The sequence below is a fragment of the Coregonus lavaretus genome (genome assembly GCF_964263955.1).
Source record: "Coregonus lavaretus genome assembly, chromosome: 3".
NCBI classification, from domain to species: domain Eukaryota; kingdom Metazoa; phylum Chordata; class Actinopteri; order Salmoniformes; family Salmonidae; genus Coregonus; species Coregonus lavaretus.
This window is the reverse complement of record NC_139990.1, coordinates 18,302,700-18,315,494: the sequence shown is the minus strand read 5'-3', so window position 1 is coordinate 18,315,494 and position 12,795 is coordinate 18,302,700. Positions and strand designations below refer to the sequence as shown.

The following is a 12,795-nucleotide window of genomic DNA, read 5'->3' as shown; positions in this document are numbered from 1 at the left end:
CCCGTCAAAAAGTGCAGCCAGAATAACAGCATTTGCATTTGTTTAAACTGGTTTCTAGTGACATTTATTTGGATACATCCATAACAATGAGCTAATGAGGCGCGATTTCGCCTGGCATAGAAAATTGGCTCACTCCTCAGGACACTGTTGTTCAGAGGAGCTAGCCAACAACACAGCTAACACAATAACTTGAAACTGAAGCTGGAAAGACTGCAAACTAGCTGCACTTCGTTTTGTTTTCCCATTTTTCAATTCACATTTCTTTGTATATATCCATAAAAATGATTCCAGCTGATTCATGATTTCTACTGCCTGCCTGTCTGTCTCCTCCCGACTCCCGACACATTCATTACTATGGGACAGCTGTCACGCCCTGGCTCTAGGGACTCTTTTAAGTTGAGCCAGGGTGTGTAGAGTTTATGTTTTGTGCTCGTTGTGTCTAGTTTAGTTTTTGTATATCTATGTTGGCCAGAGTGGTTCTCAATCAGAGGCAACGAGTATCAGCTGTTGCTGGTTGTCTCTGATTGGGAACCATATTTTGTCAGGTGGTTTTCCCACAGTGTTTGTGGGATATTGTTCCGTGTTGGTTTGTGGTTTGCACCTGTGGACGGCACGTATCGATTTGTTGTTTTGTTCATGTATCATTTAATAAATAAGTATGTTCACCTTCCACACTGCGCCTTGGTCCTCTATATCCGACGATCGTGACAACAGCTGGAGATCGAATTTGAATATTGAAACAATGTTGCAAATGTCGGAGAGACAGACAGCAAGGTTTATACAAATCTATGCTGTTGAAAACTAAATGTTAGTCTAAAAGAAATGTGAGATAATGTCTAGATGCTTTTTATAGTGGAGATCAAGTTTATAACTTGCCTGGCTGGGCTGATGAGACAATGGATTGCGCAGTCAGATGGAACAGAGTAAATAGGCATTTTAAGGTCATAGATTTAGCGGTGGTCATTTGTGGAATAGACACCCGGCTGGAATGCGGTTTTAACCAATCAGCATTCAGGATTAGACCCACCGTTGTATAATGCCTAATTATAAACTGGGTGGTTCGAGCCCTGAATGCTGATTGGCTGACAGCCGTGGTATATCAGACTGTATGACAAAAAAAATATTTTTACTGCTCTAATTACATTGGTAACCAGTTTATAACAGCAATAAGGCACCTCTGGGGTTTGTGATATATGGCCAATATACCACGGTTAAGGGCTGTGTCCAGGCACTCAGCGTTGCGTTGTGCTTAAGAACAGCCCTTAGCCGTGGTATATTGGCCATATAAATCAAATCAAATTTTATTAGTCACATACACATATTTAGCTGATGTCATTGCGGGTGTAGCGAAATGCTTGTGTTCCTAGCTCCAACAGTGCAGTAGTATCTAACAATTCACAACAATACACAAATCTAAAATTAAAAGAATGGAATTAAGAAATATATCAATATTAGGAGGAGCAATGTCGGAGTGGCATTGACTAAAATACAGTAGAATATAATACAGTATATACATATGAAATGAGTAAAGCAGTATGTAAACATTATTAAAGTGACTAGTGTTCCATTATTAATGTGGCCAGTGATTTCATGTCTATGTACAGTCGTGGACAAACGTTTTGAGAATGACACAAGTATTGGTCTTCACAAAGTTTGCTGCTTCAGTGGTTTTAGATATTTTTGTCAGACGTTACTATGGTATACTGAAGTAAAATTACAAGCATTCCATAAGTGTCAAAGGCTTTTATTGACAATTACATTAAGTTTATGCAAAGAGTCAATATTTGCAGTGTTGACCCTTCTTTTTCAAGACCTCTGCAATCCGCCCTGTCATGCTGTCAATTAACTTCTGGGCCACATCCTGACTGATGGCAGCCCATTCTTGCATAATCAATGCTTGGAGTTTGTCAGAATTTGTGGGGTTTCGTTTGTCCACCTGCCTCTTGAGGATTGACCACAAATTCTCAATGGGATTAAGGTCTGGGGAGTTTCCTGGCCATGGGCCCGAAAATTTCAATGTTTTGTTCCCCGAGCCACTTAGTTATCACTTTTGCCTTATGGCAAGGTGCTCCATCATGCTGGAAAAGGCATTGTTCGTCACCAAACTGTTCTTGGATGGTTGGGAGAAGTTGCTCTCGGAGGATGTGTTGGTACCATTCGTTATTCATGGCTGTGTTCTAAAGCAAAATTGTGAGTGAGCCCACTCCATTGGCTGAGAAGCAACCCCACACATGAATGGTCTCAGGATGCTTTACTGTTGGCATGACACAGGACTGATGGTAGCGCTCACCTTGTCTTCTCTGGACAAGCTTTTTTCCGGATGCCCCAAACAATCGGAAAGGGGATTCATCAGAGAAAATTACTTTACCCCAGTCCTCAGCAGTCCAATCCCTGTACCTTTTGCAGAATATCAGTCTGTCCCTGATGTTTTTCCTGGAGAGAAGTGGCTTCCTCGCTGCCCTTCTTGACACCAGGCCATCCTCCAAAAGTCTTCGCCTCACTGTGCGTGCAGATGCACTCACACCTGCCTGCTGCCATTCCTGAGCAAGCTCTGCACTGGTGGTGCCCCGATCCCGCAGCTGAATCAACTCTAGGAGACGGTCCTGGCGCTTGCTGGACTTTCTTGGGCGCCCTGAAGCCTTCTTCACAACAATTGAACCTCTCTCCTTGAAGTTCTTGATGATCCGATAAATGGTTGATTTAGGTGCAATCTTACTAGCAGCAATATCTTGCCTGTGAAGCCCTTTTTGTGCAAAGCAATGATGACGGCACGTGTTTCCTTGCAGGTAACCATGGTTAACAGAGGAAGAACAATGATTTCAAGCACCACCCTCCTTTTAAAACTTCCAGTCTGTTATTCGAACTCAATCAGCATGACAGAGTGATCTCCAGCCTTGTCCTCGTCAACACTCTCACCTGTGTTAACGAGAGAATCACTGACATGATGTCAGCTGGTCCTTTTGTGGCAGGGCTGAAATGCAGTGGAAATGTTTTTGGGGGATTAAATACATTTTCATGGCAAAGAGGGACTTTGCAATTAATTGCAATTCACTCTTCATAACATTCTGGAGTATATGCAAATTGCCTACAAAATTACTACAGATCACAGTTACACCTAGAGCTGACACTGCTTCTAGTCCCACAAGAGCAGGGGTTGTAAAGGTGACAGATACTTCTGTCAAAAGTCCAGTGGTGAGAGCAAATTTGTTGCATTTTCCGGGGAGAAAGAATACTTTATTTAACTTTTCAGCATTGATTTAGTTGGGCACTCTCCCTTAGTAAGCTATTAGACTATGTTCAGATACACAGACAGACAAGCAATAAGTCAGATTGTTTGTTTGATTGATCAATTGGTAAACTGGAGAGGAGAGGTCAGCTAAACATCAAGCAGAAGTAGAAATGAAGGGAAATTGAATAGACAGACCCAGGGATAAAGAGACAAACAATATCAGTTTAGATGATTACAGGTCTGGTTAGAAGGGAAAGGTAAAGGGGGATACCTGGTCAGTTCTACAACTGAATGCATTCAACTGAAATGTGTCTTCTGCATTTAACCCAACCCCTCTGAATCAGTAACAACAAAACTGCTGGTCATGACAGGCAAGGTTATATCATTACAGTATCACTTTAAAATAATAAGTTCATAAACAAAGTAGACTAATGCAGCAGAAATTGTGTAACAAAATACTCACACTTCCATCTTTAGTTTAAGTTAAATGTAGTCTTGTGTCTAGATACCTGCTCTGGTGATAGCTTTGACTTAGTGCTCCTTCCTAACAATATTGTCTAGCTCTTTCACTTTACTTTAGATACATGTATAAAGGGTGTGGCACATGTAGTCGATGGGGAACAGAAATGGACAGTGTTATTAATAATCCTTGGACCCACCATTAGAATCTGCCCGACTGAAGGGGTTGCTGTGGGGACCAGAATATTGCTGGTTGGAGCCCAGTGAGAGACGGACATAATCTACTCTGTTACAAACACAAGTCATAAAATCTTTCTGCAAATTCATCTTTATACTATATATAGTATCATACTGAAACTATCTGTAGACAGTAGTGTAGGCTATTTTATCAACGTCTGTCTGGGTCCTCATGCCGACCGTGCAAACATCAGAAAAATATGGGCACATGTGCAATGACATCCACAGTCCACTGGACTGCAGTCTAAGCTTGGGTACAGGTCGTTTTTGACGCATAGTCTAGTCTAGCAGTATGTCAATTGGTTCAATACCAGACCAATATGAACTACATTACCTGATATCTGATGTATTTATGTCTGGTCAGTCCATAATACTCCATTTGTAACAATGACTCATGTTTTAAAATTACTTTGACAGACTTTGTTAGTATCAAAGCAACACTTCTGATCTTGACAAAACTGTTATGAACTCAAACAATTCAATTATTATAGATCCTACATAACATAGCAATATCTTAAAGTTATGGATATTTTTCTGATGTAACTTCAGGCCTAACTCCCACATTCTGTTTGAGGCCTTAATCAGAATGAAATGATATTCACTTTTGGTCTCTTCATAGTACACACAGTAACACAGTAGGCCTATAGTAGAAAAACATTGGTGTTTAGAGTGGTGTTTACAGTGTGAGGGGAGGAGCTAGCTTCACACACAGAGTCAACAGACACCCAGCAGGTCAAGAGATGCTCCCGTAGCATCGCAGCTTGGAGCAGAGGTCTGGGCTGCAGCTGTTCCGTTCTGCAGGCGTCTCCATGCCGCCAGAATGCAGACAGTAAACCTGCAGACACAGCTTCACACATACATACGCACACACACACATATACACACGCACGTACACACATACATACACACACACACACACTCACCATGACCATGCTGCTTCATACAGTTACAGAATTCTCTATCCTCATGGCTGGCCCTGAATAACTTGGTGTCTCTTGTCTTTCTTGGCATATTATGTGGATCTCTCTACTAAGCCTATAAATTATTTATAATGAAAAAATAGGACAAAGGGGTGTAAACCAGTTTTATATTATTCAGTGAGTGAATGATGCATGATTTATAAACTAGGTTATTGTTCTCAGTCAGATTTAATAGTTTCCATGATGCTTAGGCTGTAAAGCAATAATGCCCGAGGAGGTGTGGTATATGACCAATATACCACGGCTAAGAGCTGTGTCCAGGCACTCCGCGTTGCGTCACAAACCCCCGAGGTGCATTATTGCTATTATAAACTGGTTACCAACATAATTAGAGCAGTAAAAATAAATGTTTTTTCATACCCGTGGTATACGGTCTGATATACCACGGCTGTCAGCCAATCAGCATTCAGGGATCGACCCACCCAGTTTATAACGGCCAATATTCCATGGCTAAGGACTGTTCTTCCTAGGCATGACACGAAAGTGCCTGGATACAGCCTTTAGCCATGGTACAATATATTGGCCATACACCACAAACCCCTGAGGTGCCTTATTGCTATTATAAACTGGTTACCAACATAATTAGAACAGTAAAAAGTTATTTTTTGTCATACCCCTGGTATACGGTCTGATACACCACAGCTTTCAGCCAATCAACATCCAGGACTCAAACTACCCAGTTTACAATAAAGCATTAAGGCCCGAGGGGGTGTGGTATATGGCCAATATACCAGCTAAGGGCTGTATCCAGGCACTTTGCATTGTGTCATGGTTAAGAACAGCCCTTAGCCTTGGTATATTGGCCATATACCACACCTCCTCGGGCCTTATTGCTTAACTATAATGAGATGGTTTTTTTCTTAGTATTTCTATGGATTTCTATAGACCATGATGGCATCGCGTCCCCTGTCGTCTTGGAGGACTGGTGTTTTGGGATGGTTGAAAGCTGAAAACGTTAATGCAGGAGCTCGATGATGTCATCTGAAAACTCACTCCCCCAAGTCAGTGGCACCGATTTGTTGTCTTAGTTTTATTTCCCCTCTGAAGTTTCTCCAATGCGTCACGGACCGCAGCACAAACCGAGGAAGTCAGATAACTAAACTAAAGCTGTAGGTAAACTTTGCTGTCTAAACGACGTGGGACTTAAGGGATTTAGCGACTGGACATAGAACCAAACAGCCCCTTTTCTGTGGGCGAGCGCGTGAACTTTTACTGGAACCGCAATAATGAATCGGAGTTTTAATAAATCCCAATCGTCCCTGCAATATTTGGATTGCATCGCGGTTGAAGTGAAAAGCAAGGTAAGCCGACTAGCCTATCGATGGAACACATTTAGACACCATCATGGTAATTTTCTTTGAAGTAGGCTAAATAGTTAGCCTAAGCTAATTCGCATGCTCTGGAATGGGGTTTCTGGCAAAATAGATTCGGTTGTGGTGGAAGAGGTAGCAGACCATACAGCTACTTGTCTAGATTTGACCTGCCACATGCTATGGGAAAACTCACAAACTCTCAACAATTAAGCCACAGTTGGCTAGTTGATGAATTGGTTGTAAGCTACTGTGATTTTCACAAGGCAACTTCTTCCAATTTCTAGTGAAAAAACCGCTGAGGATTGGGACAATTCATGGATTGGGACAATTCATGCGAATCCTGATGCCATGGCAGGTTTTCTAGAAAAACGAGTTTTGCAATGAGGAAGGGTCGATTAAATGTGTTAATTATTCTAAAGAAAGACTCCTGGTTCGCAAGAGTAGCCGTCGACATATGAATACTTTTTGCTGCTAAGTAACAGTTGACACTGACAGCGTGTTGATTTCAATAACACCACAATACACCAACCGACTTTACAAGATTATAGCCGTGCTTTCTCAACCAAATAACATTCCAATACAAGTCCTAACACCGATTTATTTAGTTATTGTAACACAAATATGCTCTCTCATTGTTGCAAAACAACAATTGAGTCTTCTATCAATGTGGGCTAGAAACAAGACGTAGTGTTTTTAGTTATTAGGACAAGCATCTCTTGACCTGCTGGGTGTCTGTTGACTCTGTGTGTGAAACTACCTCCTCCCCTCACACTGTAAACCTCACTCTAAGTCTGGAGTGTGTGCCAGTTGCCTACCAACCAACAGACACTGGAGGGTGATAAGACTAAATGTGCCGTTGAATCTGTTTTAGTGGAATAGATAAGTTCACACGACTAGATGTCGTCACTACTGGCCCTTGTCGTGTCCTTCCTCCATCCTGACATATCAATATATTGTACTGATAGTATATTCTTGTACTACTATGATATCTGTTGCTCAGGTTATGTTCCTCCATCATTCCTCTCTTTCCTCATCTCATATAAGGTTTAGGATGGAGCTGGTGCTGATGTAGTCTAGTGTATCCTCAGGTGGCTTTCACAGCCTCTACCCTTCTTAGGCAGGTTGTATAATCTTTGTAGTAATGTGGCTGGCAGTGTTTTGAAGGCTCAAGGCTCTCGTTGGTGAAGTGCATCATGGCACCATGCCCACCCACTGCAGAGCCGATCCCCTCTATATCTCAGAGGGCTGAGTGAGTATTCAGCTCTAATTCAGAGTTAGTATTTAGCCTCACTAATTCATACCGGTGCTGGAATGCTGCTGATCTGTGGTGAAATGAGGCCCTTTTTTAGGAGCCCTAGCAGAGGGTTAGTTTAAAGTTTTGTTTGGGTGTTGTGTGTTTAAAACAACCTCTGACAGGTGGAGAGGAAACTTTAGGAGAAACTTGTCATCAAGAGCAATAGTGGGTTGGGCTAGGTAGGGCAGGACTAAACGTGTCATCACAGAACTGGCTGTTGTAATGAGTCAACCAGTGTTATCCTCTAGTGACACAACAACCTTACTCACCATCACCACTCTATTCAGGCCTGTTGGAGTGTGATATCAGTCAGGCACCATCTCTCCCCACTGAAGGAGTGAGTCTGTATCAGTCTCTTAGTGATGTCATAAAGGGTTTTAGTTCCTGTTTCTCACTGACCCAGGATGAGAACCTGTTCTCAGAGGAATTGTTCTGATAACCCCAGATTACAACAGACCAGACTAGAACAACAGGGCTTCTCAAAGACGAATTGTGTTGCAACGGGCTGGTTTGTCTCAGCGCCAGGTGTTCTCTGTAGAGATGTCATAAGATGGTACTGTAGCATGTCTTCTCACCCGACAGTATCTACCTCACCCCTCACCCTCTTCCTCCCGCACCGATCATGGTTAATCTCTCAACCACTGGAATTTGCATCTCCATGCAAAACTGCACTCCATGCAAAACTGCCCGTAGGTCGGCTGGGTAGTTTAGAAACATGATAAGACAGAGAAGCCATTAGCAAACTTAGTCTAACCTCCATCAATGTCAGTCAGTGTGTAGGCCTAACGGTTGTCAGTCTGTACCTGTCTGGACCTGTTAACATTCTCCTGTGAGAGAGGAGGAGGTACTCTTTGTTAGTGTGATGTATTATTTTCAGATTCAAATTTAGCTTGTGGTCTTGTCTAGACTTGTAGCTGGCTGATACCCTTTAGGCCCTGTTCATGTTTAAAACACAGGCTGGTTTAACAGCTCAGTCACACGGATGACACAGTAACATACTGAAACTGACACGTTACTCAACTGAAACAGAAAAAAAATACACTGACCTCTACTTTTCAACAGCTAACATATCTAGCACTTTTAGGATTCTGTTTTTGAATCAATTTTATTTAGTTTTTTCATAAAATCATAACATGACTCTGGTTTTCACAAGACCTCGTTAGCCCAGAAGCTGAGAGAGAACAGTCTGTCACAAACTCATCACTTATTGCTATATTGAGGTTTCATTTGATGTGCGCGTGTATGACTTTGCCTGTGTGTGTACGTTTGTGTGTATGTTTATTCGTGTTTGGCATCAGTATAAGTTGGATAACACACCTGGCATCACACTGCCTCACCAACATGTTCAGATGATATTTCACATTGTAATGACAGACTGCATGACAGGCCCAGTCTAACACAGACCTCCCAGCAGTCTAACCCAGGCCTCCCTCTAGGACAGACTGTAAGCAGGCCTTCCTCTCTGAGCAGATAATTACCGCACCATAGCACAGTGCGCCACCATCCACAAATCACTGCTGTTGTAATGTGACAGTGCTATTGTCAGAGACAAAGCCTAGCTTGTGTTATGCAGGCCCAGTGCCCACGCATACAGTGATAGAGTTTCTACTGGCCACGTCAGTCACATGACCAGAGCTGTGACCCCTGGGTCACCCCAGCTGCTCTCCATGGTGGTCCAGTCACACACACACACTGACACACCAGTACAGACATTCACGCCTCTTGGCCTCCAGTCTGAGAGAACTTTGGTGTGTGTGTGTGTGTGTAAGCTCAGTCAGTTTGTCCACCCCCATATAATGTTGCTCAGACAGAAGTAAATGTTGTTCTGACCTTAACTGTTTTGTCTGTTGGCGTCATCTCATCCAGATAGGCCTGTTTACTGCTGACTCATTCACCTGCATTGTTCCTTTGTCTAAGTGTGCTTCCCATTTGGCACCCTACTCCCTATATAGTGCAAGTGCATTACTTTTGACCAGAGGCCTTGATCAACAGTAGTGGACTACAGTGAGCTCCAAAAGTATTGGGACAGTGACAATATTGATGTTGTTTTGGCTCTGTACTCCAGCTCTTTTGATTTGAAATGATACGTTTGTAGAGTCACAAGCTTGATGTAATAATTGCGTGCTAGGAATACGGAACCAAATACGAAACTTTTGACTATTTTAATACACACATAAGTGAATTTGTCCCAATACTTTTGGTCCCCTAAAATGGTGGGACTATGTACAAAAAGTGCTGTAATTTCTAAACTGTTCACCCGATATGGATGAAAATACTCTCAAATGAAAGCTTTCAAATCGCTTGTATGAGCATTACATTGTGTAAATAGTTTTATTTTGGTTAGACTGGCTGTGAAGTTCAGAATAATCACCTTCTTTAGACGTCTTGAAGGAATATTGTGTCTGTCTGCCAATATGTTTTGGCTGAACATCATCTAACCTTGGTGTTAGATTAGAGAACAATGTGAAACAGTTGTGAATCACTTCTCTTCATAATTACAATATGTTTAGTGTGCTGAAAATGTCACCCTTACATGTTAACATAATAAGAACTCGTCTCATCCCTCAATCTTGGTACCCTGTGATTACTTAGCATTTTAAGACTCTGTTCCACTAAGGTCTCTTATGTCTTGCTATATGTTTATAGGCCAGATCGATTTAGATTGAGATTCAAGTATAAGGTCGACTCAAACTGGGTTCAGTGCTGTGCTCTTTCATCAAGCAGCTGTCTTGCTAAGTCATCCCTATGTGTTGTCCCTGCAGTATGGAGCAGAGTTCCGGCGGTTCTCCGTGGACCGTTTCAAACCGGGGAAGTTCGAGGAGTTCTATAAGCTCATCATGCACGTTCACCGCATCGCTAACATGGAGGTCATGATTGGCTACGCTGACATCCATGGAGACCTGCTGCCAATCAACAATGACGACAACTTCTGCAAGGCGGTGTCTACGGCCCACCCACTGCTCCGGGTCTTCATTCAGAGACAAGGTGAGGATGAGCTACACGAATATGGTGTTGCAGTTTGCTCTATCAGAAACAATAGTTTTCTTCTACATAATCATTGGTTATATAATGAATAGGGTCTGTTTTCTCATCACTAGCTGTCGGGATCCTTTTGTTTACCTCACACTGAGGGGTGACTGTCCTGTACTGCTGGTCCTCCATGTGGGTGTGGGTGTGATGGGTCAGTCCTGTTTGCTATCTAAAAGGGAAATGCTTGCAGGCGAATGCAGCCAATAGAAAGAAGGTCGATGGGAGCGTCTTCTGACATGCCAGACATTACTGAGAACAAAAGCCCTGCTTGAATGAGAGGCTCCTCACTGTGTAGGACTGAACTGAAAAAGCCCCTCCCCACCCCCCCATATACACAAGGCCTGTGGAGGGGAGCCGACTGCAGCCCCAGCATACAAATGAATCCATCACCAATCATGTTTCATGTGAAATCCTCAGTGGAATGTTCACGTCATTGGCTGTGTTGTGTTTCCTGGTGTTCTGTCCCGCTACATACTACTACAGTTCGTGTTATGACAATACTCCCAATGATTGTAATACAAGAGGCTGAACAAAGCGGGGTGTTATCATAAAACATTGCTTACACAAAGGATTTGTCTTTCCAGTAGGAAAGAAGATTATACACAGCCTCTCCTAACAAAGTTAAAGTTGAATCCTGTGTTTTTTAGGCTATCTGTTATGAAGAGTTAAGTAAGGATAGTAAAGTATTCATATGTGTGCAGCAGGGAAGGTGAACTTATTGCATTGTAACTCATGGTGTAAGCTTGAGTAGTATTTAGGGGAATTCGCACTGTAATTACTTTAAAGATGAGTCAACATTCTGGAGCTGTGTATTGAACCTTACTGGAGGCCATTGTTCTAACGTCTAGTCATACTGAGGCCTATTCCTGCCTGTGTATCTGTGAGTAAAAGGCCCCTGTGATGACTAGCGCTGGGTAGTACCAGCCTACAAGCAACACAGGTTTCCCGTCAGTCACGCTGTCCAAGCGTCTCCTGACCACCCGGAGAACAATCCAGGCCTCTGCCAGAGACGGTCAGTAGTTAGAACAGGCCTCCCTCAGGGCCTCACACAGAGACATTAGTTTGACTCAGTGTCACGACTCTGATCACACTGATCCTATTCTAATGCAGTATGGGGGCGTCTGGACCCGCAGACTGACCGAACAAGCACTTAACTAGACCCTAACCTCACAGAGACAACAATACTGCTCACAACAGCAACAGTCTTAAACATTCTCCCTCTCTCTGTTTTTCGAGAAAGCTGGAAAGGATATTCCTTATGCAAAACACCCTTCTCTGAGTGAAACTCTGGAATGGGTTTATAAGACTGAACAGAGCAGGTAAATGTCCCTGACAATGGAGTTCCACAGCCCAGAACCCCTCACTGCCTGTCAGTTTATAGTCTTCTCCCTCCCACCACATGACCTCTGACCCAGCCAATCAGAGTAGAGACATAAAGTCAGACGAGGCCCCCGGGGCCAGGGTAGGGGGGTCAGTAGATCACCTCCATGGTCCACTGCCATGACAAGGACCCATTTGATGTGCTGCTGTACAGGTGCACTTCTCCCCTCCGCCCGGGACCCACTAAGACCCTCAGATCTCTGGGTAATGACTAATCTGAGTCCAGGGGGAACTGAACCTGGAAGAGCCCTGCAGAGGCCCCACTTCCTCCTGGTTTAATTTGAACTCACCCCCCCACCCCATACCTTTCCCCAAACCCCTCCCCCGTGTGAGTGTGGAGACCTTGCTGCTGCTTTTACAAGGTTGTCTCTCTCTCTCTGACCGGTAACCAGGCCTGTCGTTAGTTTAGAGGGATCAGTCAGTAGCCACATGCATCAGTGCAGCTGGCTTTCACCCATCCTGCCTGTGCTCTTCATTGTTCAGTGAGTTATGAGGTTGTAGGATGATCAACATCAGACTGAGGAAGAGCGGGTTCTAGGATCTTTCTCCACCTGCTGTTATACAGTATTTTCCTGTAAAACAGGGAGATTGGAATAATTTACTTCTGTCTTTTAAATAATTGACTAATCCTGTTACTGGAGCCATGTCTGTTTGCAAATTAATGATTAATAAAGTGCAGAGATTAGGAAGCTGTGGCCTCGACTAGTAAGCTGGTCACGGAGCGGGAACATTATTAGGACTGTCCTGTAGACGTATAGAGCAGAAACAGTTGAACTGTCTATTCTAGTGTATGGATGTTACAGTTCGGGAGCTTTGGAAGATACAACAGGAGTATGAGGACAGAGGAAAAAATAGTTTGTGTCTAGGAGTAGT

At 43.2% G+C, this 12,795-nt stretch overlaps 1 protein-coding gene across 1 annotated transcript in view; it reads left to right on the top strand.

Annotated features, from left to right (window-relative positions):
* The first annotated feature begins 5,768 nt into the window (after positions 1-5,768).
* Positions 5,769-12,795, top strand: part of LOC311123095 (partitioning defective 6 homolog gamma-like) — a 50,724-nt gene continuing 43,697 nt past the window's right edge. The window contains exons 1-2 of the mRNA XM_084158139.1: positions 5,769-6,206; positions 10,275-10,497. Of these exons, the coding sequence (XP_084014265.1) occupies positions 6,132-6,206; positions 10,275-10,497 (298 nt within the window). The 5' untranslated portion in view covers positions 5,769-6,131. The remainder of the gene's footprint in view (positions 6,207-10,274; positions 10,498-12,795) is intronic.